The sequence below is a fragment of the Saxophila tyrrhenica genome, assembly GCF_035928015.1.
Source record: "Saxophila tyrrhenica strain CCFEE 5935 chromosome Unknown scaffold_11, whole genome shotgun sequence".
Taxonomy (NCBI): Eukaryota; Fungi; Ascomycota; class Dothideomycetes; order Mycosphaerellales; family Extremaceae; genus Saxophila; species Saxophila tyrrhenica.
The window spans coordinates 851,077-874,472 of NW_027041743.1; the positions used below are offsets into that span (position 1 = coordinate 851,077).

General features: G+C 54.9%; 9 protein-coding genes across 9 annotated transcripts; 6 read left to right on the forward strand and 3 right to left on the reverse strand.

Annotated features, from left to right (window-relative positions):
* Window positions 1-198: 198 nt before the first annotated feature.
* On the forward strand, window positions 199-3,267 carry LIG4 (DNA ligase (ATP); the record flags this gene model as incomplete). The annotated part of the gene is made up of 2 exons (XM_064804639.1): window positions 199-3,205; window positions 3,251-3,267. The coding sequence occupies 2 exons, from the start codon at window positions 199-201 to the stop codon at window positions 3,265-3,267; spliced, it is 3,024 nt and encodes a 1,007-aa protein (XP_064657409.1).
* A 121-nt stretch (window positions 3,268-3,388) lies between these two features.
* On the reverse strand, window positions 3,389-4,596 carry LTR77_007403 (uncharacterized protein; the record flags this gene model as incomplete). Its single annotated transcript, XM_064804640.1, has 3 exons — window positions 3,389-3,567; window positions 3,631-3,959; window positions 4,103-4,596. 3 exons carry the CDS (start codon window positions 4,594-4,596, stop codon window positions 3,389-3,391), a joined length of 1,002 nt encoding a protein of 333 aa, XP_064657410.1.
* Window positions 4,597-4,874: 278 nt separating this feature from the next.
* Window positions 4,875-5,997, forward strand: LTR77_007404 (uncharacterized protein; the record flags this gene model as incomplete). The annotated part of the gene is made up of 3 exons (XM_064804641.1): window positions 4,875-5,555; window positions 5,609-5,904; window positions 5,958-5,997. The coding sequence occupies 3 exons, from the start codon at window positions 4,875-4,877 to the stop codon at window positions 5,995-5,997; spliced, it is 1,017 nt and encodes a 338-aa protein (XP_064657411.1).
* Window positions 5,998-7,218: 1,221 nt separating this feature from the next.
* On the forward strand, window positions 7,219-8,613 carry LDB19 (Endocytosis regulator; the record flags this gene model as incomplete). Its single annotated transcript, XM_064804642.1, has 2 exons — window positions 7,219-7,327; window positions 7,379-8,613. The coding sequence occupies 2 exons, from the start codon at window positions 7,219-7,221 to the stop codon at window positions 8,611-8,613; spliced, it is 1,344 nt and encodes a 447-aa protein (XP_064657412.1).
* A 1,551-nt stretch (window positions 8,614-10,164) lies between these two features.
* Window positions 10,165-12,171, reverse strand: LTR77_007406 (uncharacterized protein; the record flags this gene model as incomplete). Its single annotated transcript, XM_064804643.1, has 1 exon — window positions 10,165-12,171. The coding sequence occupies one exon, from the start codon at window positions 12,169-12,171 to the stop codon at window positions 10,165-10,167; it is 2,007 nt and encodes a 668-aa protein (XP_064657413.1).
* Window positions 12,172-12,466: 295 nt separating this feature from the next.
* Window positions 12,467-12,898, forward strand: LTR77_007407 (uncharacterized protein; the record flags this gene model as incomplete). The annotated part of the gene is made up of 2 exons (XM_064804644.1): window positions 12,467-12,500; window positions 12,558-12,898. The coding sequence occupies 2 exons, from the start codon at window positions 12,467-12,469 to the stop codon at window positions 12,896-12,898; spliced, it is 375 nt and encodes a 124-aa protein (XP_064657414.1).
* Window positions 12,899-13,239: 341 nt separating this feature from the next.
* Window positions 13,240-14,822, forward strand: LTR77_007408 (uncharacterized protein; the record flags this gene model as incomplete). The annotated part of the gene is made up of 2 exons (XM_064804645.1): window positions 13,240-13,546; window positions 13,603-14,822. The coding sequence occupies 2 exons, from the start codon at window positions 13,240-13,242 to the stop codon at window positions 14,820-14,822; spliced, it is 1,527 nt and encodes a 508-aa protein (XP_064657415.1).
* Window positions 14,823-15,949: 1,127 nt separating this feature from the next.
* LTR77_007409 (uncharacterized protein) lies at window positions 15,950-16,989 on the reverse strand (the record flags this gene model as incomplete). Its single annotated transcript, XM_064804646.1, has 4 exons — window positions 15,950-16,117; window positions 16,251-16,469; window positions 16,572-16,748; window positions 16,867-16,989. The coding sequence occupies 4 exons, from the start codon at window positions 16,987-16,989 to the stop codon at window positions 15,950-15,952; spliced, it is 687 nt and encodes a 228-aa protein (XP_064657416.1).
* A 354-nt stretch (window positions 16,990-17,343) lies between these two features.
* LTR77_007410 (uncharacterized protein) lies at window positions 17,344-23,121 on the forward strand (the record flags this gene model as incomplete). The annotated part of the gene is made up of 2 exons (XM_064804647.1): window positions 17,344-17,968; window positions 18,023-23,121. 2 exons carry the CDS (start codon window positions 17,344-17,346, stop codon window positions 23,119-23,121), a joined length of 5,724 nt encoding a protein of 1,907 aa, XP_064657417.1.
* Between the last annotated feature and the right edge of the window lie 275 nt (window positions 23,122-23,396).

The following is a 23,396-nucleotide window of genomic DNA, read 5'->3' on the forward strand; positions in this document are numbered from 1 at the left end:
GGTCAGCATCGGCAGTCTTCGGATTGTGAAGACATCACTGTCGAAGCAACACAGTAGAGCTGATCATGTGACTGCGCATCACTAGCGCGTTTTGCTGCCTTGAAGAAAGCAGATGGACATGATGTAGTGGCGAGCACATTTTCGAACATCCCCAAGGGCGCTCAAATGTGAACAGTTCCATAGCACACACCTCGCACCATGGCGGACGACGATACCACGGAGTTTGACATGGTGGACGCCGCGGTGCAGGATGAGACTGCCGTCAAAGAAGAACACATGATGTACGGCCATGGCAAGTCTCACCACATCGTACGAAGGAGAACTTTGACTGACTTACCGAAAGGCGGCATGACCGAAGAAGAGCTAAGCGAAAAGTATCCGACTCGACCACACAACCATTCAAAGACTCTGCCATTCAGCGAGCTGTATCTGACCCTTTTCAACCCTCTGAAGGAGAACACGAAGAAGCCCACTGGACCGGCCGTTGCGAGAAAGAAAGTAGGCCCGCATGGCATGCGCAAGGCACCGAACGACATCCGCAGATCAATCATCGACCGCTTCATCGCACGATGGAGGAAGGAAGTGGGCAACGACATTTATCCTGCTTTTCGCCTCATCGTGCCGGAGAAGGACCGCGATCGAGCAATGTACGGCATCAAGGAGCTGACAATTGCTAAGCTCCTTATCAGTGTTATGAAGATTGACAAGAACAGCGAAGATGCCCAGAATTTGTTGCATTGGAAGCTGCCTGGAGCAAAGGCTTCAAGCGTCATGGCAGGTGACTTCGCCGGGAGATGTTTTGAGGTGATCAGCAAGCGTCCGATGAGGACTACGCCAGGAGAGATGACTATTGCCGAAGTGAACGAGCTACTGGACCACTTATCAGTGGCACAGAAAGAAGAAAATCAACGTCCGATCATGGAGCAGTTCTATACAAAGATGAACGCAGAAGAGCTGACATGGCTCATCCGCATGATTCTGAGACAGATGAAGGTTGGTGCAACTGAGAAGACAATCTTCGACAACTGGCACCCGGACGCTGAGAACCTATTCAACATCTCCTCCAGCCTTCGGCGGGTCTGCTGGGAGCTGTACGATCCTCAAGTGCGTCTGGAAGGAGATAGCAAAGGGATCAACCTGATGCAGTGTTTCCAGCCTCAGCTGGCGGCGTTCCAAATGCGATCAATGGAGCAAATGGTTGCTCGTATGAACGCCACCGAGGAGGATCCGGTATTCTATGTCGAAGAGAAGCTGGACGGGGAGCGAATGCAGCTACACATGGTCGAAGACAACGACAATTCTGGTGGCAAACGCTTCCGCTTCTGGTCGCGCAAGGCCAAGGACTACACCTACCTCTATGGCAATGGACTCGAAGACGACAACGCAGCGCTCACTCGTCATCTGAAGGAAGCCTTCGCAGACGGTGTCAGAAACATCATTCTTGACGGTGAGATGATCACTTGGGACCCGAAAGAAGACACTATTGTTGGCTTTGGAACGCTCAAGACAGCCGCCATCTCCGAGCAGGAGAATCCCTTTTCGACAGGCAACAGACCACTCTACCGCGTATTCGACTGTCTGTATTTGAATGATCGTGACCTCACGCGATACACGTTACGCGACCGTCGCAAGGCACTACGGCAGGCTGTCAACAATGTGCATCGCCGTATCGAGATTCACGAGGTGATAGAACGAAAAGAGGCGTCCGAGATCGATCCATTGCTACGGGAAGTCGTCGCCACTCGGGGTGAAGGGCTTGTGCTGAAGAACCCGCGCTCGTCGTACAAGCTCAACATGCGCAACGACGACTGGATCAAAGTAAAGCCAGAGTACATGACTGAGTTCGGCGAGGCATTGGACTGTATAGTAGTGGGCGGATACTATGGGTCTGGCAAGAGAGGAGGTAAGCTCAGCAGTTACATGTGCGCGCTGCGTCTGGATGAAGAGTGGCATACAGCTGGCACTCACCCTCAGAAGTGCTACTCATTCTTCAAGGTAGGTGGTGGATTCAAGGCCGGCGACTACGCTCAGATCCGGCATCTTACAGATGGTAAATGGCACGATTGGGATCCGAAAAAGCCTCCAACTGAAGTCATTGAGCTGGGTGGTGGTGACAGACAGTACGAGCGGCCGGACCAGTGGATTTATCCTGCGGATTCGGTTGTACTCTCCGTCAAAGCCGCAAACGCGGGAGGATCAGATCAGTTCAGGGTTGGCGGCACTCTGCGGTTCCCGCGCTTCAAGAAGTTGAGGACAGACAAGGACTGGAAGTCGGCACTCAGTGTGCAGGAGTTCTTCGCCTTGCGAAAGCAAATCGACGAGGAAAAGGAGGAGAAGCAGTTCAAGATCGATGACGAGAGACGCAAGCGCAACACGCGGAAGCGCAAGCGCAGTGTCATCATTCAAGGCCAGGAAGAGGACCTCAAAACTCCTTATGCCGGACCAGCGACGAAAGTCTTCGAAGGTCTCAGCTTCTGCATCATGACAGAGGCACTCGCTCCCATCAAGAAGTCAAAGATTGAGCTGGAGCAGATCGTCAAGGCGAACGGCGGCCTTGCCGTAGCATCTGAGAAGGACGAAAACACCATCATCATTGCCGATAGGAACCTGGTCAAGGTCGCCTCGCTGAAGAAGAAGGATCAGCAGAACCTGGTACGTCCGTCCTGGCTGCTCGACTGCGTGAAGCAGAGCGAGATCGACATCGGTAGGCCGAGCTACTTGTTGCCATTCGAGCCTCAGCATATGTTCCATACTGCGGCAGTAGACGATATCAGTGGGAATATTGAGGGCAACGTGGATGAGTACGGGGACAGCTATGCCAGAGACGTCACTCCTGAAGGTCTGCTTGATCTGTTCAAAAAGATGCCGGCAAAGTTCGAGGATGACGTTGACGGCGCTGAATTCCTTGATCAGCTCAATGAGCATGGCCATGGTGTCGATGCCATGCCTGGCTTCATGTTCCATGGCGTCAAGGCGTACATCGACGACGTTCCTGCAGAGGTCGTCAGGCTATTGTCGTTTGCTGGTGGAGAGGTTGCGGAGTCGATCGATGACCACGGCGTTACACATGTCATTGTCGTGCAGAACAGTCCTCGCCTGGACAATATTCAGAAGACTGTCAGTTCGAGGAAGAAGCTACCGAGGATTGTGACGCCGTCTTGGGTGTCAGACAGCTGGGTAGAGAAGACGAGGCTGGATGAAGAGCGTACGTTGTAATACCCTTGTCGGTAGTTAATGCTAACATCGCCAGGCTACGCTCGTGGTTGAATGGCTGAGCTGGCATCAGCACTGGCCGAGATTGAACTCTAAAAATGTCTCTGCACCACGACGAGCCAGTTCAAGCACCACGCGTGCCATCGCAGTAGCCGACGAGCTTTCTGCAGCACTACTATGCGAGGGGACTCCAACTGCCCAACCGAAGTATGCGCATGGCATTGCCTCCCATGACCGCCTCAGCGGCCTTGGTGTCTTCCCCGAATGCAGAAGTTACGGCGTTGGAATTTAGCGTCACGCTCTGCCATTCCTTCTCGCCTTTGTCGAGCGGAGGGAAGAATGGGTGGTCAGTGCCTATCGTTCAACATCGATTAGCAATGCAACTTCCACTTAAGTTGATCAGCTTGCTGCTCATACCAAACATCAACCTATCGGCGCCAGAAGCATCTACTGCAGCTTTCAGCCCTACATCTGCGTAGATGACAGCGTCCAGGTAGATATTGCTCTTCAACACATCCCACAAGCTCCGCCTGTTCACTATCCTACCTTCTTTCTTCAAGTGTGCATCATGCGCAATGCAGCTTTCGATCCTGCCAGCGAGGAACGGCAGTGTACCACCGCTGTGAGCGATCATGACATTGAGCTTCGGAAAGCGATCGAACACCCCGGCAAGCAGCATGCGAGTAACGGCGATCGTCGTCTCGAGTGGGAAGCCGAGTGCCAACGGCAAGACATGGCCATACTCGCTAGCCCGAGGACCGTACACAGTGTTTGGCAGGCCGTAATGCGGGTGAAGGAACCAGAGTGATCGTCAGCTACGTCCTCACCGCAACCTTATAGCAGAGAAGAACATACTGCTAGCTGATCGTGCTTCTGCAGCGCCTCATACACAGGATCTAAAGCCGGATCATCAAGACCTGCGCCCAGCCCCGACGACCCCATCACAATGCCGCGCATGTGCTTGAGCCCAGCCGCTCGTTCTATTTCCCGCACAATCTCACCCGATGACGCCGACAAAGGAAGCGTCGCGAAGGCGTACAACCTCCCTTCATGATCAGCACACAACTTTTCAGTATCATCGTTAATCATCCGAGCAGCTTCTGCTGCTGTCTCCGAGGGTAGCCAATCCAGCCAGGGATTCGCCAGGCTGATCACAGAGACATCGATGCCGTGAACGTCCATGAAAGCGAGCTTCTCGTTGACATCGAAGTATTCTGGTCCGATCGGTCGGCCGCGGGATGTGGATGCTGTGTCCTCGGCTGGAAGGATGACTAGACGATCACCTGCTGCTGGGTTGTCTGGGAACGAGCGAACGTAGGGGACTTCGTTGCGTGAACGTAGGAGGTCCATGTAGGCCTTGTGCTGTGAGTACTGGTAGGTCATTTTGTTTCGAGGATGCTTACTGGCGGGTACATGTGAGTGTGCACGTCTACTACTGACGTTTGGGGCGCCATGATTCAATTTGTATGTGGTCAATTTTGGAAGTGGAAATCTCCATTCAATGTGAGGTTGTTGGACAGACGCCTTCACAGCAGCCCCACTTGCCTTATCTACAGCACGCAGCTCCCTCACCCAACACGCGACAGGAACAGACCAATCCTTCTTTTGACCTCACCTCCTCTCTTTACAAGTAATTCAGAGAAACTTCCATACCAATCACAATGTCGAACACAGCTGTTAACGCCGTCTCATCTGACAGTCTGAACATTCCTCTCATCGACTTTAGCTCATTCATATCTGGAGATGAGGCCAACATAAGATCAACTGCTCAGCAAATACTGTCTGGCTTCCAGAACGCTGGATTTATCTACTTGAAGAACCACCCGATCACTAAGCCTACAGTCCAAACGACCTTTGACTTATCAGCCAAGTTCTTCGCCAGGCCTCTGGAGCAGAAAGACGCTCTTTCTTGGACGACTCCAGAAGCGAATCGCGGCTACTCTGGACAGGGCCGGGAGAAGACGAGCAATGCCTTCGACATTGACGACATTGCAAAGGAACGAGAGCAAGCTGGAGCCGATCTGAAGGAGTCTTTCGAGATTGGACGGGAAGGTGTGGAAGGGATGCCAAATCACTGGCCGGATCAGTTCGATCGAGATGGCGAGGCGTTCAAGAAGCATGTGCTTGAGTTCTTCGAGCAGTGCAAGGACCTGCATGTGCAGATCATGCGCTCCATTGCGGTCGGGCTGGGCATTGACAGGTCTTGGTTCGATGGCTACTGCGACGATGGCGACAATACGCTGCGCTTACTGCACTACCCTGAAGTGGACGCCAAGGTCTTCAAGCAGAACAAGAACCAAGTACGGGCTGGTGCACACTCTGACTATGGCTCCATCACTCTGGTGTGTTCTGCTGGAAGGTCGTAAACGTGACCACGCTGACCATTGTGCCACAGCTCTTCCAAGACATGAGAGGCGGTCTCCAGGTGCTCTCACCCAACGGCAACTTCATCGACGCTACGCCAATCGAAGACACCATCGTCGTCAACGCTGGCGATCTCCTTGCCCGCTGGTCGAACGATACCATCAAAAGCACGGAGCATCGTGTCGTCGAGCCGTCTACCAAAGCCGATACGCATCCGCCGCGGTACAGCATCGCATACTTCTGCAATCCGAACTACGAGAGCGTGATTGAGTCGATCCCATCTACCTTTGACGGGCCCCAGGGGAAGAAGTACGAGGCGGTGAAAAGGTGAGTGGTACAACCCTAATGCGGGCAATGTGATCTCGCTGACGGCGATACAGTGGCGACTACCTTGTACAGCGTCTTACTGCGACGTACTAACAACATGGAGGGGGAGGGAAGAGTTTGACAGCCCTACTGGCGTCTGACTGCTCCAGGCCGTGCTCGCCGTGGCAGCAACTGCCAAAAGCGGTCATGATTGGCGTTGTCGATCTCGATTTCAGCCACAGACTCGGTCTGGCCAGTCCGCAGGAATGATCCGACGGCTTCAGACTCCACCACCCCATACCTGAGAGCCTTGGAAACCGGAAACGCCAAGTATACCGTCTCCAGGCTCTACGGGCTGGCACGACGGCGACAGCGAGGACGGCTGGCTCCCACAAAGCGCACGAAAATTCTCTCTGGCTCGTGATCACCAGTGGCACACTAATCAAATCGTGGCGTGATCGACGACTTGCGGCTCGCAAATCGCCTACAGCCACTTCAACCCCGCTTGTTGACCCTTGGTGCCGTCCACCACTTTGAGCCTTTCCACGGAGAAATGTATCACGAGCTCAGTCGGCGTTTTCGAGACTGCAGTTGTGACTGTTACTTCTCCGCAGCCGACACCGAGCGCGCATGATCACCCCGCTGCATCATGATGCAGACTTCGGTCAAGGGCAGCACATCAACACTGCATTGGCACCAAGCGGCTTTTCACATGAATGTCGAGCCAGAACCATCAACAACCACATCAGAATGGCGAAATACCGGAGTGGTGGATCGCCTTGGAAGTCCAGCAGCCGTCTTGCCGCCACGTGCTCGAGGAGCCAGTCTGTGCTGTTATGAACTATTCCATTTCACGATATTGTTTCCACGTTGAACTTCCACAACGTCTGTTGGGGTGCTGTTTGTTTCGATGCTTACGTTCTTAGAGTCATCACGACCGCGTTCAGCCTCAAAATAGAGTGGAAACGAGAGGGCATGCCTCTTCTTGCACTGGCGGAGCCACAGAATTTTCTCATGCCGACGTCGGTCTGAGGTGCGTCGCGGACTTGTCAGCGAGTAGCAGCAATTGAGTTACGTTATATTTACCATTGCGGTGGTTCCTTACTGTCGTGCTTCGCAACATGTTCGACTAATAAGATCTGAGCTGTCTGCTCTCCGTCTGCTCTCGCAAGCATGTCACAGAACCCTCCTCCCATCTTGAACGAAGACATTGGTTGATCCAGCACAACACCGTCACGTAGGGCTTGTTCGGACCGATTTCCTTCTCCACACAACACTCTCCGCGCCACAGCCCACCCGCCCGCCTGTGACGTGTTTCCTCTGTTTTCCTTCGAGATGCCCAGCAAAATCTTCGGCGTTGACCTACGCCTGCCCCAGCCGCAGAACGAAAGGCCTGGCAAAACAACTTCAAGCGCCACCAACAGTCCTGCTTCATCCCGAAGAGGTAGCCTTCACACCGCAGGAATGGATCACGTCAAGAGGCCCAGTCTGGCAGGCCTCAAGTTGGGGAGCAGCGACAAGAAGAACAAGGAACGGTCCTTGTCGAAAGATCGCAAAATTGGGCCGTCGCAACTGTCGCCTTCAATCCAACCGAAGTCCGTGAAATTGGGCATGTACATGGAAAGCCCGCCGACTCTGTTTATCGGCGCACCGTCACAATCATCCGGAGTGTTGATGTCCGGGCGGCTGCAAGTCACTCCCAACGTCCCAGAAGCCACACTCAACAGCGTCACTATGTATCTGGAATGCACAACGACCACGAAGCGACCAGTCTCCGATCGGTGCCGCGAATGCCAGACTCAGATCAACGACCTGTATGAGTGGCATTTTTTCACGCAACCGAAGACTTTCAAGGCGCAAAATGGGATGCAAGAGCTGCCATTCTCGCACTTGATTCCCGGACACCTTCCTGCGACTACTCACGGCCAGATTGGAAGCCTCGATTATTCACTTCATGTGAAAGCGAAGGCAGCTGACGGGCAAGAAATCGAATTCCGCCGCGAGCTCAAGTTCCAGCGGGCGCTGCTTCCTGGGAACGAGAAGAACAGTGTTCGCATTTTCCCACCAACCACGCTCGCACTTCACGTCACACTCCCGAGTGTCATCCACCCGATCGGCGAATTTCCGATACAATGTCGTATGACGGGCATCACGACGCAGAAGGGTAACGACACCGCCCGCTGGCGACTGCGAAAACTTCTCTGGCGCATCGAAGAGTTCGAGTCCATGGTCTCACCAGCTTGCAGCAAGCACGCCAGCAAAGTCGGCGGCGAGGGCAAAGGCATCTCGCACGAGAACACCCGCGAGGTCGGCATGGACGAGCTCAAACAAGGCTGGAAAACGGACTTTGACGGCGAAGGCTCGATCGAGGGCGAGTTCAACGCCGCTATCGATGCGTCTGCGAAACCACAGTGCGATGTGAATGCACAGAACGGCCTCAGGATATCGCACACCCTCATCATTGAGCTGGTCATTGCGGAGGAATGGGCCACGGGCAAGAAGCCTGGCGCTGCCACTCCAACCGGTGCCGCCAGGGTGCTTCGCACGCAGTTCAATCTCAATGTGACGGAACGAGCAGGCATGGGCCTGAGCTGGGACGACGAGCAGCCGCCCATGTATGAAGATGTTCCAGTATCGCCACCGCACTACCAGGGGGAGCACACGACCATGACAGACTACGAAGGCGATGATTTGCATGAGGATGTGGAGCACTTGGTCCTCACGCCTTGATCCACGGTGATTCTTTCGACTTCGACTTTCTCTCTGGAGCTCTTGGTTCGGTTCGATATATCGATGATACCCCATCTCTTTACTGGGAAATGGTTTTCGCGGATTACTGTTTCCGGTCTTTACGGCGGCTTGTGTTTCTTCATGGGTTTATTGATTTCAGCGAGGCGTTGGGGCGAAACCTAGGCGTCTACATGGACAGCGCGGAGCAACATCAGGTTTCTCATGTGGTTTGCTCATACTCAGTCTAGTTTTCAAGTTTAATATAGCATTTCAGATGTCGACATTCAACTACGACATCAACCCACATGCTCCTCCCACTCATTAGCTCCAGCAATGCCCGTATGATAATATCTTCTTTGAACATACCCTGCCAACGCCCTACACCTACGCTTAGCAGCAACAACAAGGACGCTCCGCTTCACACGACCCAACCATGCCGCCCACGCCCAACTCCTGACAACCAGATACAATATCACCTCCTCATCCAAACGCAACCTCCTCCCATCAACGCCCCTGACCCAAGTACTGCTCACACCCCCTATGACACTGCAGCACCGCTTCAAAATCCGCCAGAGTCATATACGACTTCCCCCTTCCCCTGGCCCGTTCATGCAGCTCGCGGTACTTGTTGTACCGTTTGGTCGTCACGCATGACCGGGAGCAGCAGCGGTCTTTTAGGATTCTGCGTTCGCACGGGCGGCGGCAGTGGTGGGAACATGGGACTGTGTGGCTGTAGCGGGAGTGTCGGCAGTGGGTGTAACATATGTGTGTTGTGGTGCACATGGTGAGGTGAGATGGTGCTGGTGTTGAGGGGCTGGGTGGCGATGTTTAAATTGTTGTCGGTGTGTTGGGCTCTGAAGGTCGACTGCTCGGAGAATAGCGGCCGGGAGGTCTGTTGCTGATGGTCGTGGTTGGGGTCGTTGTGGACGAGATGGTAGATATGGGGGCGTTCTGGACAGCGCAAGATCAAGCGGCCGCTGCGAGACAAGACGCTGCCGTTGAGACAAAACGCAGGCGAACAATGCAGTCGTACGAGACAACGACGCACGCGAGAAAAGGCCCCAACGAGGCGGTGGTGTCCCATGTGGTGATTCGATCCTGGCTGTGACCTTCTTCAGCCATGTACGACAGACTATGTTTGCTGACCCGTACCACCACGCACGTAGCCGAGTCTCGATTTGTGGAACGTGTACCTTAACAATCACAGTGTGTTCCTAGAAAGAGAGGTCGACGATTTCCGGTCTTATGAGTCGCAAGGGTGCCATATCTACATCCATTGGGCCTTGAGACCAACGTGATGAACCAGCACCGTCGTGTCGGGCGTCCCATGCATGTCGTTGCAATGGCGTCTACCCGTCCCCTAACGTCTGAACGGGTCGCGAGGCAGAAGCAGCGACCAAGAAGGGAGACCTTAGGAGCGGTTGACATCAATTTACCAGGTATGGTGTATGGTGTGCTGGTTGCTCTCAGTTGTCCCGTAACATAATTCAAATTCTCATTTGCCGGAGGACCATCATCGAAGCAATATCAGTCCACAATACGACCATGCGTTCATTCAGCCTTCGCTCCTTCCACCGCTTGCGCATCCGGCATGTCAGCGTCTCTATCCTTCTCCACCTTCTCCACTTCCTCTGCCTTTGGAGTGGCTTTCACCTCCTCCCTGCTTGGCTCATTCCTTGGCGCAGCTCTGCCCCTATCACGGCTGCGCTCACGCCTGTCCCTCTGAAGATCTTTGTCCCTGCTGCGATCCCTACGATCGCGAATGTCCCTCTCCCGGACGCGACTGCGGCTCCGCTCCCTGCGACGGACCGACCTGTCACCATCATCTGGCCGAGCGCCGGAGCCAGGGATGTAGCGGTCAATGTCACTTGGCCTTGGGCGGTCGTCGTCGCGTGGTCGTCTCCTGCGATCGGCTTCACGATCTCGGTCCCGATCTCTGTCGCGGTTTCTCAAGTCCCGATCTTCACGGTTGCACTCGGGCTCCCGTTCCCGGTCTCGCGGTCGATCGCGTGGTCGCTCGTTCGGGCCGTCATCTTTTTCTCTTCTGGCACCAGTATTGGCCGCAGCAGCGCCACCTGGCACATACCGATCGATACCAGGCGGGCTGCGGCTTCTTCCTCCTCTCCTGGGAGGCGAGCGGTACCTGCGTGGTGGCGAGCGTGAGCGACTGCGGTCTCTGCGTCTCGGAGGCGATCGCGAGTCGCGGTCACGCCTTCTCCTGAAAAAGTCGCGTGAGCGGCTTCTGAGGCGCGTTGACAGGCGAGGCTCCACCACTTCGCCCTCCTCGCCACGCTCGCTTCTCCCACCTCGTGCACGAGCCTTCCATGCTTCCCGCTCGGCACTGACATCCCGGTATCTTCCACTCTCTCTGCGTAGAGCATCACGATCGCGCCGCAACGGACGACGATCATCGTAATCTGGGGACATGTCTCTTCGGCTGCGGCTTCCAGGCCTGGCGTCATCCCTACCGGACGCTGGGGCGGTTGGCGGAGCTGGAGGGCTACGTGCGGACGTGCCTGCCTTATCACCCTTCTTAAGGGTCAACGAAGTCGGCAATAGTCCTTGGCTTCTCATCTCGTCCCGGGAAAGCTTGTCGTGCGGCGCTGAGGTCATTCGTGCAAGTTTCGCTGGTGGCTCCATGCTCTCACTACGCTCTGGTTCCGGCCGCTTGCTCTTTTCCGCCATCTGCTTGCCCTCCCTGATTAATAGATCCAGCGCTTCTTGCTCGAGCCGCTTCGCCTCACGCTCCTCTCTCTCGCGTTGCCTCTTCTGTCGCTCTGCTTCTTTCGCCGCCTCCCGCTCATCTGCCTCCTTCTTAAGGCGGTCACGCTCTTCGTTGAACTTGCGGATGCGCTCGCGCTCCTTCTCCTTTTCGGCGTTTTTCCAGGCTTCACGCTCTGCGCGCCTCTTATGCTCTCTCTGCAGCTTCTCTGTCTCGGCCTTCAGCTCCTCTTGCTTCTTCAACAGCGCTTCGAGCTCCTTCTTCTTCCTCTCCGATGCCTCTTTCTTCTTTCTACCCTTCTCCTCATCTGCAAACTTCTTCGCGCGGTCATTTCTTCTCTGCTCGGCTTCAGCAGCATATTGCTCCTCGCTTTTGCTGCCGCGTGCGATTTCCTGCTCCACCGCATCGTCACCAATTTCCTGTCTGCGCAGGTCTCTCAAGGCATTCTCTGCGCTGGCTAGATACTGCTCAATGTAGCCCTCCACATCACTTTCGACTTTTGAGTAGACGCCGCCTCTCGCCGCCGCACCTTCCAGTAAAGGTGCTGCGATTCTTCGATCGGGCTTTAAGTACTTCACGGGCTCCCGCTCGATCTCATTTGTAGTGAAGTTGCGCAGCGACGCCTCGAACATGCCACGTGATGCACTCTCATTATACTGTTGGAAAGCCTTCTTGCGCACAGTGTCGAACTCGCCGCGCTTCTTGAACGTGTGCAGGAGCGTGTCGATGGAACCGCGTTGTGCGGAGGATAGTGGCAGCTCACTGATCTTTGGCTTCTTGCGTGGTGGGATGTTGTATTCGCCCGTATCGGCCATGACGACGTCGGTAGACGCCATTGTTGGCCGCGACGCGTCGGTGCGCGTTGTGATGGTCGTGGATGAAGACGAGGTCGTGAAGCTGGATTGATCGCAGGAGTGGTCCGGAGGCTCCTGCCATTTATGTGCTAGCGCATCCGAAGCTCCGAAGAGCTCAGTCACCAGGAGGGAGCTTGTGTGACGAGCAACCATTGGGGATTACACAACAACAACCACACACGAACGTTTTTGCGGAGCACTCTCAAGCTACTAGAGGGCCACATATAGCATCGAGCCTACCAACTTATGCCACAGCACCAGCGCTGAGCCCAGCACAATGGTGAACAAGGTCCTCTTCTGGTCCGGCTTCGGTACGATATTGCCAATCCTTCTTCCAGTTTTCAGCCCATGCTAACACATGTATACAGGCATGGTCGTCCGCTTCTGGCAGCTCGGCATCGAAATGCGCCCATTCGCGCAACAATGGTGGGCCTACGGCATCTACGGCGGCCTCGGTGCGGGCTTCGGCTACTGGCTCCAGGGCGTTGAGCACAATCAGATGCGCTACCTGCGAGATACAAGGGACAGGTTACTGGAGAAGAGGAGAAGGAGGGCGGAGAGGGAGGGTGAGGGTGCTTTGACGGCGGGGACTGGGTTCCAGAAGGGCACCGAGGGCTTGATGGCTAGCCCGACCTTCCGGGTCAACACGGGTATTGAGGTGCAGGGAGAACGGATGACTGAGAGAACGAGGGCAGCGGGAGAGTCATAATGTGGTGGGATGACATGGGGATCGTGATTGGGAGACCAAGGAAGTGGGGATGTTGAGGTGATGGCCAGTGGGCGCGCGGAGGAGCTGCTTGGTCGAAGCCGCATGTGTTCAAGACCACTGGAAGGGCTCAGTGGTTTAGATGCGAATGTAACGTGGTATGATGAGCGCATGTAGTACATACCAATCTGTCCGTTGAAGCGGCAATCTTATTTTGGCTTTTCCGCTTCAATGGTCATGGCTTCTGAATATGTGTTCACTTCATCTCGTCTTCGAAAGTATATATGCACCTCTTTTGCTCGAGGAGTCAGGTATGACAGAGAAGCAGGCTTCCATACAAGACCATGAGTTCTTCCGGCCACGACTTCGCTTCCGGTAACGAATGGCAAGGCCTACTGAGCGCCAACACACCCATCGACAGCCTACCCAATGGCCGCAACAGTACCACAAGCAGACCGCGCACCCCCAATGCCGCTAACTCGTCGCCAAGGAGCGGAATCGTGGTCTTCTCCGGAGGCAGCGCTGCCAACCATCTAGTCGAGATCTTGAACCAGCTCCGCGAAGCCAATAACACCACTCTAAGCTATGTTGTACCTATCTCGGACAATGGCGGCAGCAGCAGTGAGCTGATACGCGTCTTTGGCGGGCCAGGTATGGCCATACTGATTGCTACTCTACGCACACACAATGCTAACGATTCGTGGTAGGCATTGGCGATATTCGCTCGAGACTCGTTCGTCTCATTCCAGAGAGCAGCGCCGAATCGATAGCAATCAAGACCTTCTTCAACCACCGCCTGCCGAAGACCTACCAGCCAGCTCGCACAGAATGGCACGATATCGTCGAAGCGAACAATCCACTATGGGACGGCATCTCGAGCCCCAAACGCGAGCTCATCCGCAGCTTCCTGAACGCCATCAACCTGGAGATGGTCAAGCGGTTGCGTCCAACAAGTCGGTTTGATTTCTCCGGCGCGGCTATAGGCAATCTCTTCCTCACGGGTGCGAGGCTGTTCACAGGCAGCTTCGAAGCGGCCATCTATCTCCTGAGCTCCATCTGCGGCGTGCCGGATAGCATAGCAGTGCTGCCTGTGCTCAACACCAACTTTGCCCATCACATCGCCGCCAGTCTTGCGGATGGCACCATCATTACCGGCCAGAACAACATCTCTCACCCGAGTGTGCCGACTGCAGCCGTGCCTACGCAGCAACAACAAGGACAGCCGGTATCTCCAGCCTGGCTACTTAAGACTGAGACGGAAGAACAAGACAAAGTTGAAGACGCAAACCTCCCTGGTACCCTTCCAGTCCTTCGCAAACCAGCCATTGCTTTCTCCAAGGCTGATGAAGAAGAGCTGCCCTCTCGCATCGAAAGGCTGTGGTACATCAATCCCTACGGTCAGGAGATCTCGCTTCCCGCCAATCCGCGGGTTCTAGATGCCATCAACAGCTCAGAGACAATCATCTACTCCATCGGGTCCCTTTTCACCTCCATCATTCCATCCTTGATTCTGCGAGGTGTAGGTGAGGCAATAGCATCCCCATCTGTCCGCTCAAAGATCCTCATCCTCAATGGCACCATCGACCGCGAGACAGGTCCATCCGCCGACCCATATACAGCGATGGACTTCATCGCCACCATCGCAAACGCATGTGCAGAGTCCAGGGGCTTAGCCCGGCCCCCACCAGACGAATGGGTCAGGTACGTTACAGCAGTGGTCTATCTTGAAGGGCCCGGATGTCCGAGGGTGGACAAGAAGGCTTTAGGCATGATTGGAATCGAGAGCATGCGGCTCTATGGCCCAAGAGAAGAAGGAGGGAGGGGTGGGAGGTATGATTTGAAGGCCTTGGAGCAGGCGCTTGAGGCGATCATTGGGAGGAAGGATCCACGAAGCGATCGGACGAGGCGTAATACGCTTGTTGGATGATGAATGGCAGGGCTTATCTAGAGGACGCTTTGGGCCAACGAACACTTTGCTAGCCACCATGGCGAGGCCTCAAAGGTCATCAAAACACTCCAGGATGCCACCGAAATACTTCGATTATCTCCGACTCTCGAGGCGAGAAGCAAGATATCATTAGCATCGCATTGTATCCATCGCGTCTTGCCGTAAGAGGCATATGATACGGCGTCGACAAAGTGGCGAGATACATGTAGTCAGATGATATCCACAACATTCGTGACAATTACTGTCTTGCTGCGCAGCAATTCCATTTTGCTTCGGAAGGACTGCTTTATTACTCTTTCGCAATCCCTTGGGGAGATCAATGCGGCTCCTCGCCGGCCATCAAATCGTTCCAATGCAGTCTTCTCTTTGTGGTAACATCCCCTTGAGCATACCTCGTAGCGAGAACAGCGTCCTGTCGACCGTTGACCGCTCTGTACGAGAAGGGACGTTGAAACGAAGCAAAGTCTCGAATCGCGTAGCCAACGCGCTAGAATAAGAAAGTGGATCTCGACTGCCACTCCACGCGGAGGGTGGTCGTTTATTATGGTGGCGCAGTCGAGCTCCGTTTCCTCTACCTCAAATTTTGACCTGGACGTCCTTTTTGACCTCCAAATCGCTTTGTTTCTTGTTCCTGACTATTATTACATACACGTCGCCGTCGTCCCTTCTGCGCCCACCGCGCTGAGATGTACCTACCCTCTCGCTCGAGGGGAGAGGCGACTTTGCGACGAGGACGACTCTGCGACGGGGACGACTCATAGTCACTTTGGCGATACCTTAGGGTCAACTTGGCGACAGGAATGAGTAATAAACACAAAGCAACTTGAAAGTCAGAAGTCGTTGTACGAATTTCGAAGTTCAAACGCCCAGAATTTCAGCCACCATAATAAACGACCACCTTCGCGGATGGTCTGTAGTCATCTCAACTGCCCTGTCACTCCACGCGGAGAACTGGAATGAACTCTTACAAATCGTTCATATTACATCACGCCTCATGTTGAATATGTCGAGGCTCTCTGCATGCGTACTGTCTTACATTCTGCCACAACCTCCACCTTCCCACTACCTCTCCCTCTCCGACCCTTCCGTCCTCGTCATAGCTCCGACTAGAGCTCATCATCAGTCTCCATCGCGTCGTCGTCGAGGTTCCAGTCCGCGGGAGCATCTGGGAGCTCATCTTGGGAGGAAGGCGGTGTCGTTTTGCCTGATTCGCTCCCACGAACTGGCGACGATGACGCCTGCATTGGCGATGAAGGACCGACAGCCTGTCGCACCTGTACCAGAAATGCAATCCGTCAGCAAACATTCACTTGACGCGCGGAACTATGTGCAAAGACGTGTACAACAACGAGACTGATGGATCATTCGAGGTAAGAAGATACAACGCAGGGACGCAAGCGTACTCACCGTTTCCTCGCTCGACGTACGCTCTAGGGTTGAGGGCTCTGGGCTCGCTCCAATCGCCAACCCACCGACGCCCTCTTCCAGCTCCTTGCTCTTGTCGCCGCTCGCCTCAGGTCCCTTGCTCTCGTCCTTGGATTCTGTTCCGGGCTCCTCTGGCACAGGCAAGCCACGGGCCTTCCACTGCTTCTCCCACAAGCTGTCCAGCTCATCAAGCATGAGTTGCTATATTGCAGCATGTTAGCACTTTCCTTACAGCTTCAGCACCACCATCTGCAAGCCGGATGTTGGAGAAGGTGCAGACGTGTTGGCAGGCGAAAAGCTTACCGTATGCTCGGCCAAAGCAATCAGATTCTCATCGTGAGCATCGACATCCTCGTACAGGCTAGGAGTTTCGGCAAGCACCTCGAGACAACGCACCAGAAAAGAGCGAGCGCGCCAGTGATGGCGGGTGCAGAGTGATTGTAGCTGCAGCGCATGTGCTTGGATGAAGCGTGGACATACCTGGGTGTAGGCGGGTCAGTATCCATGCTTGGAAGGTCGACATCACCGCGGGCCTGTATGGGAGAGTGGCTGACAACCAGACCGCGTACGAGTTCGCAGAGGGCAAACAGTGACTTACGAAGTCGCCGGTGAGCTCACGACAGAGATCGTCGGCGCGAACGCTGTCGTCTTGGTCGTAAGCGGCAACAGCACGCTGGTATTTTGTCTGGAAGAAGGCTGACTGGTTCCTTGAAGTATCCATCTTTTGCGATACCCAAGGCGCTGTTGTATGTTGTGTGTGTTGTGACCGAGGAATGTCGGAGGAACTGCTGATGCTGAAGAGATTCGTGTCGCGGTTACGGGAAGGTGCGTCTCTGAAACCGCGCAGCCGGGCACGTGCATATGACGCACAGGTCAGTTCCAAATGCACGTGAATCGGAAGGTCAAAGCTCCCTTCTTCACGCAGACCGTTTGCAACACATTTCACATCGTTCACCAAAGCAAAAATTTCTACCTTCCAATCTTTCGACATCCCTACCAACCTACCGTCACATTTTCCTTGGCCCGACCTTTCAGCCGCTTGGGCAAGACCAAACATCCCGATACACGCGCCAACATGGCGAGCGCAGGCGGCGGAGGCGCAGACGCAGCTGGTGAAGATCAAGAGATGCGTGACAGCCCTGCCTTGAATGAAGGGGAGCAGGAGGATGCCAATGCCATGCACTCCGACGAGCTCCACGCCAGGCGCACGCGGGAGAAGACGCTCCCTTCTCCGCGGGTGCTCGGTGCTGGCTCGGGATACCACTGCATACCTTTCGTCGAGACATGGGGCAGTCACCCGGATGGTACCAACTACCGAGCGTGGAAAGAACTCTGCGAGAGACTGGACCGACACACCAGCTTCCCACCTCCTCCGGCAGCCCTGGGGCACTGGCCTGTGGATCTCATGGCCGGCCTACCTACTCAGTTCGTTCACCCGGATCTCATCAGCCGGGCCGTCGCGCGTCGACGGGGCAGTACAGACAGTCCGAAATCCGAATGGCCCATCGTTGGGTGGATTGTTGTCGTTACACCCCGTTCGAACGAAGCTGCACTCAATAGTCTTGTGGCAACGACCTACGCAGCAAGCTACCTCCAATCCTTGCCTGGACGGGCACGAACTCAATTCCTCATCGATACACCGTGCGACGATGGTACGATTGACAGGGTGCGGCTGGTATTGGAGGACATTTCCAAGAGAAGTGGGTCATTCTGTACAACAAGATGCCAAAACATCGTTCGCTGACTGATTACAGGCCCTTACGCACCAGGGACATGGTCGAGAGCCGTGATCAACAATGTAGGTCAGGTCGCCCTTGAGGTGGCAAGCACAACTTCCAGATCGATTCAGCTCCCAAACCTCGATATGGACTCACGAAAGCAAGGTTTGCGGGCAAAGGTGCGATGCTTCGATCCATCGAAGCTTGGACAGCGGGACGGAGGCATTTATGAGCGTCAAGTAAATTTGGCCATTTCCGAACTGCTCGAGCTCACGGAGACCCCGACACTCTCTCACATCTATGCTCCAGCTACGCTCCCAGCTGGGACACAAATCCCGGGTGCGTCGACTGAGCAGACCCATCGGATACTCCAATCCGCCTCCCTGGTACTTTCACGTCTTCATCACAGGGTCATTTCGCCTTCTGCAATCCAGATTCAGAAGACTCTCCTGCTCGGTCTTTTTGGATCCAGAACAGCTGCAGCAAAAGCCGGCCCGGGTCAGCTCTACTTCTTGCAACAGGGAGAGGACGGCAACTTCAGTCTGTTACCATCATCGGCATGTACTGCGATTTTCGAGGATACTACGCCAAACACAATCACGGGCATACCGTCTCGAGAGGCTGCGATCAGGGTGGAAGACACATTCTACTCAACGCTGCACAGTACCAGCTCACTGGATGCTGCTTGGGAGGCTGCCTGCCGCCGTGCAGACTTCGAAAGCCATCTAGCAGCTTCGGGTGAAGAAGGGGCAATTGCGGATTCGTGTCCTCCTCAAGAGAAGCACTGCAGAACGCATCTTTGTAGATGCGGAAGGCTTTGTGTCTGTTCCGCCTTTGTGGTCGTAGGTGGAGAAAGGCGCTGTCCGCACTGTGCTGGCGACAGCGGCCCGGCGACGAGAGAGAAGCCGAGGAAACATCCTTGCGCGCAGTGCAAAGGCACGTCCAAGCTCTGCATGAGAAGAGCGATTGGCTTGCCATGCACAGAGTGTGAGAAGGAAGGCCGACAGTGCAGCTTGCGGGCGGAGGTGTGCGATGGGTGCAAGGACACACCGCTCCTCTGTAACAAGCCCGCCCATGTTGGTGCGCCGTGCAAGGAGTGTAAAAAGCAAGGTCGACAGTGCAGCTTGCAGGTAAAGACGTGCGAAGAGTGCAAGGACACGCCGCACCTCTGCAACAAGCCCGCCCAAGTTGGCATGCCATGCAACGAGTGTAAGAGGCAAGGCCGACAGTGCAGCTTGCAGGGGGACATTTGCGATGAGTGCAAAGACAAACCGCACCTCTGCTTCAAGCCCGCCCAAGTTGGGGTGCCATGCAACGAGTGTAAGAAGCAAGGTCGGCAATGCAGTTTCGCAAAGCAGACGTGCGAGCAGTGCAAGGACACACCTGAGCTGTGCAAAGGAGGCAGGTATCCACGGCCATGCACGGAATGCGTTCAGCAGGGCCGGCAGTGCAGCTTCAGCCAGAAGAGTAGGAAGAAGATCTGCAAGCAGTGTGAGGACACACCCGAGCTATGTGGAGGAAGTGACCATGGCAGGCCATGCACGGAGTGCAATGAGCAGGGCCGAGAGTGCAGCTTCCAAGTCGTCATCTTCAGCCGTGTATTCAGGCATGTCTTTCAGGACGAGCGACAGGATCTACGCGCAGCCGGCAGACCAGCATCGAAATTCCTCGAGCTCAGCAACGAGGAACTCTGGATAGCATTCAGCACGTCCTGTGCTATTACATCGGGTCAGGACAGCTTCACCGACCAATACACGAAAATCCAGCACCGAATCGCCACCGCGGGCGCATTTGCACTCAACATTGATGCGCTGAACCCCGTCGCCGTATGCGACATCAAAGGCTCCCTAGAAGTGCATATTCATGTACGGGACAATGTTCGTGCCACAGCTGCGAACATAAACGAGCTCAAATATGAGTTCAGCATTCTGATCGTCAAGTACTTCTCCGACCTGTGCAACGGCCCAGATCAAGAACACTTGCAGACCTTGCTGAACGCCCTGGATCACCTGTACCTCGTCACTCTTCAATTCCCATACCAGCGCAAGGAGCGACTCAAATTGGACCCGCAAGTTGTGCGTTTCATCTGCGAACAGAACCGCACTGGACGGCTTGGCGACCCTGCTGAGATCACTTGGTCGAGGGTGCCATGGCAATTGGCAATTGACCGTGCCGGTCAATTCACCAGAGGTCCGAAAGATGCTCAGCAGGAGGAGAAATTGAGACAGCGCAGGGCTCTGCCATTTCCTAACGCCGACAGGGTCTTGCCAGTCGTTGATGAGATCGAATCGCAATACGAAGTCTCCCTTCAGCGCCCGGTGTACCCGTTCGACATACGCACTCGGCCAGAAGTGTGGTGCTGGGAAGATCTGAGGATGTTCTACGCGCAACGATTGAGAACACTCATGACAGCGTGCAACAGGCATTACGAAACGACATGTTCGGTGGAAACCTTGTTCATTCTGCATTGCATACAGTACGCCAATCCTGCGGCATACGTGCCTGTCCCAGGCTTCGACAATTGCGAATGGCTACGACAGCGTCAAGTGTCGTACCAACACCATCCCATGCGTGCGGCTGCCGCCCATAGCGACCATGGACTTGATATGACCACTGGGCTGCCCAACGACTTTTCATCGCTTGCGGATTTCGACATCACGAAATGCAACATCTCATGGGAGCCTATGGTCTGGAACTGGATGCGCGGACGATGGGATGATCAGCTTGGAGAGGTTATCGCTAATTTGCAGAACCTACCTCGGGACAACCCGCCATACTGGCCGGCACAGATCCCCAACCTACCAACAGCATTTGGGATACCTGTAGGATCTGCAGGTGTGGGTCTCGACGAACCGACAGCACTTCACGACATGTTCTCAGGAAAAGTGCGCCAGTTCCTCCGCACAGCACCCGCTACTACGCAACCGCCACTGCAAAGTAATTTGGCCAACACTCGGAACATTTGCTATGCTTCGAGCGCAATCCAGGCAATTTTCAACGTTACGCCGCTTCGCGCCCTTCTCTCGCAAGCCGTGGCGTTTCCGTTCAGAGTCGCAACCGGCCGCGGTAGCCAGTACCTTGCCCGTACCCGGCAAGATCCAGACATGCTCGACCACCAAAACGCTGTGAAAGCCCTGGCGTCTACTATGAACCAACTCGCGGCCGATCGGACAGGCAAACTTGGATCTGGACCGACTCTTCATGTCCTTCAGTGTGTGCGCCGGCTGTACAAGAACGACTTTCCGGAGAACAAAGAAGATGATCCAACGGCCTTTCTCACAACGCTCCTAGAGATGTTGAATTGTGCCGGAGATCGCTCGACGCCCGTTGTTGGCACCACCATCCAGGACCGGCTTGAGGCTGAGCACAGACATGCATATCAGAACGATCAACTCATTCCGTCAATCGCCAGCGAATACCTCCGTCACTGGAAAGGCTACCTCCAGATCGGGTACGACTCGCCGATCACTGATCTCTGCGCGGCACAAGTGGCTCGAGAATCAAGATGCATGGAGCCCTCCTGCCTGTCGCCCCACTCCCGCAGTTTCGAGGTTCTAAATTCCATCAACATTCGGCTGCAGGATGCTCCGGGCTACAATTCCACGAAGCAATTCACCATCGAAGAACTGATTCGTGAGGGAAGCAATGTAGGCAACGACCTTGATCACGCACCAATGAGGTGCGAAAGCTCAGCGAATCATCCTCCGAAGACTGCAATGTACCGCAGGATCATCAGGCTTCCACCCGTGCTGATCATCAGAATTGATCGTATGGCGCTGTCTGGCTTGCGTCATACCTCCGAAGCAGCTGCAGAGAGTGCTTCTACCCTTGCGCGCAATCGCTTGATATTGGGCGATGTGCTCGACATGGGTCCTCTTAGCAACGGCCGCCGCCTGCCGTCCGAGAACCTGCCGCTCCGGCGGCTACTGAACCCTGTGGGTGATCAGACACAGTATCGTCTACAGGCGATCATTCATCATCGCGCTGGACACTTTGTGACGTACGCAAGAGCCGTCTGCAAAGATGGGTACCGCAGATGGGTCATCATGAACGACATGGAGGGCTGCGTACGTTACGAAGACCCACTGAACATGACTGCAGCCTCGAACACTGGTGAGGCGACCCTCATCTATACTCAGATGTCTGATGTCGAAGTACGGATTCTGGCTGCGGAGAACAAGCTTGCCAGAGGTGAAGACATACAAGAGGCACTCGACGGCATTCTGGAAGAAGAGCTCGAAATTGCCAATGGCGTTGTCGACTGTGACGTCCTCAATTCTTTCCTCGGTGATGGGGAGGAGAGCGATTCTGAATCGTCCTCGTCATCTTCATCATCATCCTCCTCCTCTTCCTCGTCATCTTCATCGTCGTCTTCTGGAAGCTCTGCGGATCTTGAGGAGAAGAACAAGCTCTTCAACTCATGGCTTGCCGCACTCAAGACCAACCAGACGGACAAGCAGCGTCAGAAGACACTGGACCGTATGAGCAAGCAGTACGACGGTATTGCCAAATCGTTTGCAGACCTGCAAGCTGCTTCTGGCGGACTTGAGAACACCACTGAGCAGAAGAATGTTCTCGGGAAGCAGATCGAAGAAGCTGAGAAAGTGCTTGCTCAGCTTCAGCCCGAGGGCTATCAGCAGGTCGTCGCCGAGCGCGATCGTTTGGCTGCTGAGAACCAACGGTTAAAAGAGGAGAAGTCTTCCACGCCCAGTATCATCGACCTGTTACGTGCGGAACTAGACGGCCTCAGTTTGAAGGATATTGCCATCCTCAACTCAGAGGTTGCTGCTGCACTGCCCAGGGCCATTCATCGCCATAACGAGTCAACACGGGCCTCAGAGGGCCTTAGTGAGCAGGGCGGAGTGCCTGGGAGTGAGAGCGAGGACCCACCAATAGACGACACGAGGTCTGCAGAGGGTGTTAATCCTCATGGCGCGGCTGGGCATGAGAACGAAGACTCACAAATGGGTGGCACGACGCCAGGACCGGGACAGAAGCCAAGTGATGCACCACCCGTCGCACCGCCAATCCAGAGACCGCACTTCATGCGCCCCACGGAAGCTCATGCGCGTCGTACGGGCCGTACTACGCCACACAACGGTGCGTCGCCGCCTAAGAAGAAGCTGAGGAGGTGAGATGTGAGCAGCAGATGTGGTGATGGCAATGGTGTGTAAGCTTGCATGGCAGTAAGAGAGATGGCGCTCGGCTGAGCCAGTTGATGGAGAGTTCGAATTGATTTGGAGTTCGCAATTGCTGGTAGACTGGTGAGGTCGAGAGTGTGTTGGATGCAACGAAGGAAGCTGGGAGCGTGGAAGGCGGGCTGATTTGGGTATGTCTTACTGATTCAAGCCGTACATTCGCCAAACCTGCGCGGAACGAGAGAGGACTACTGGGCGCGGAGAAATATCTT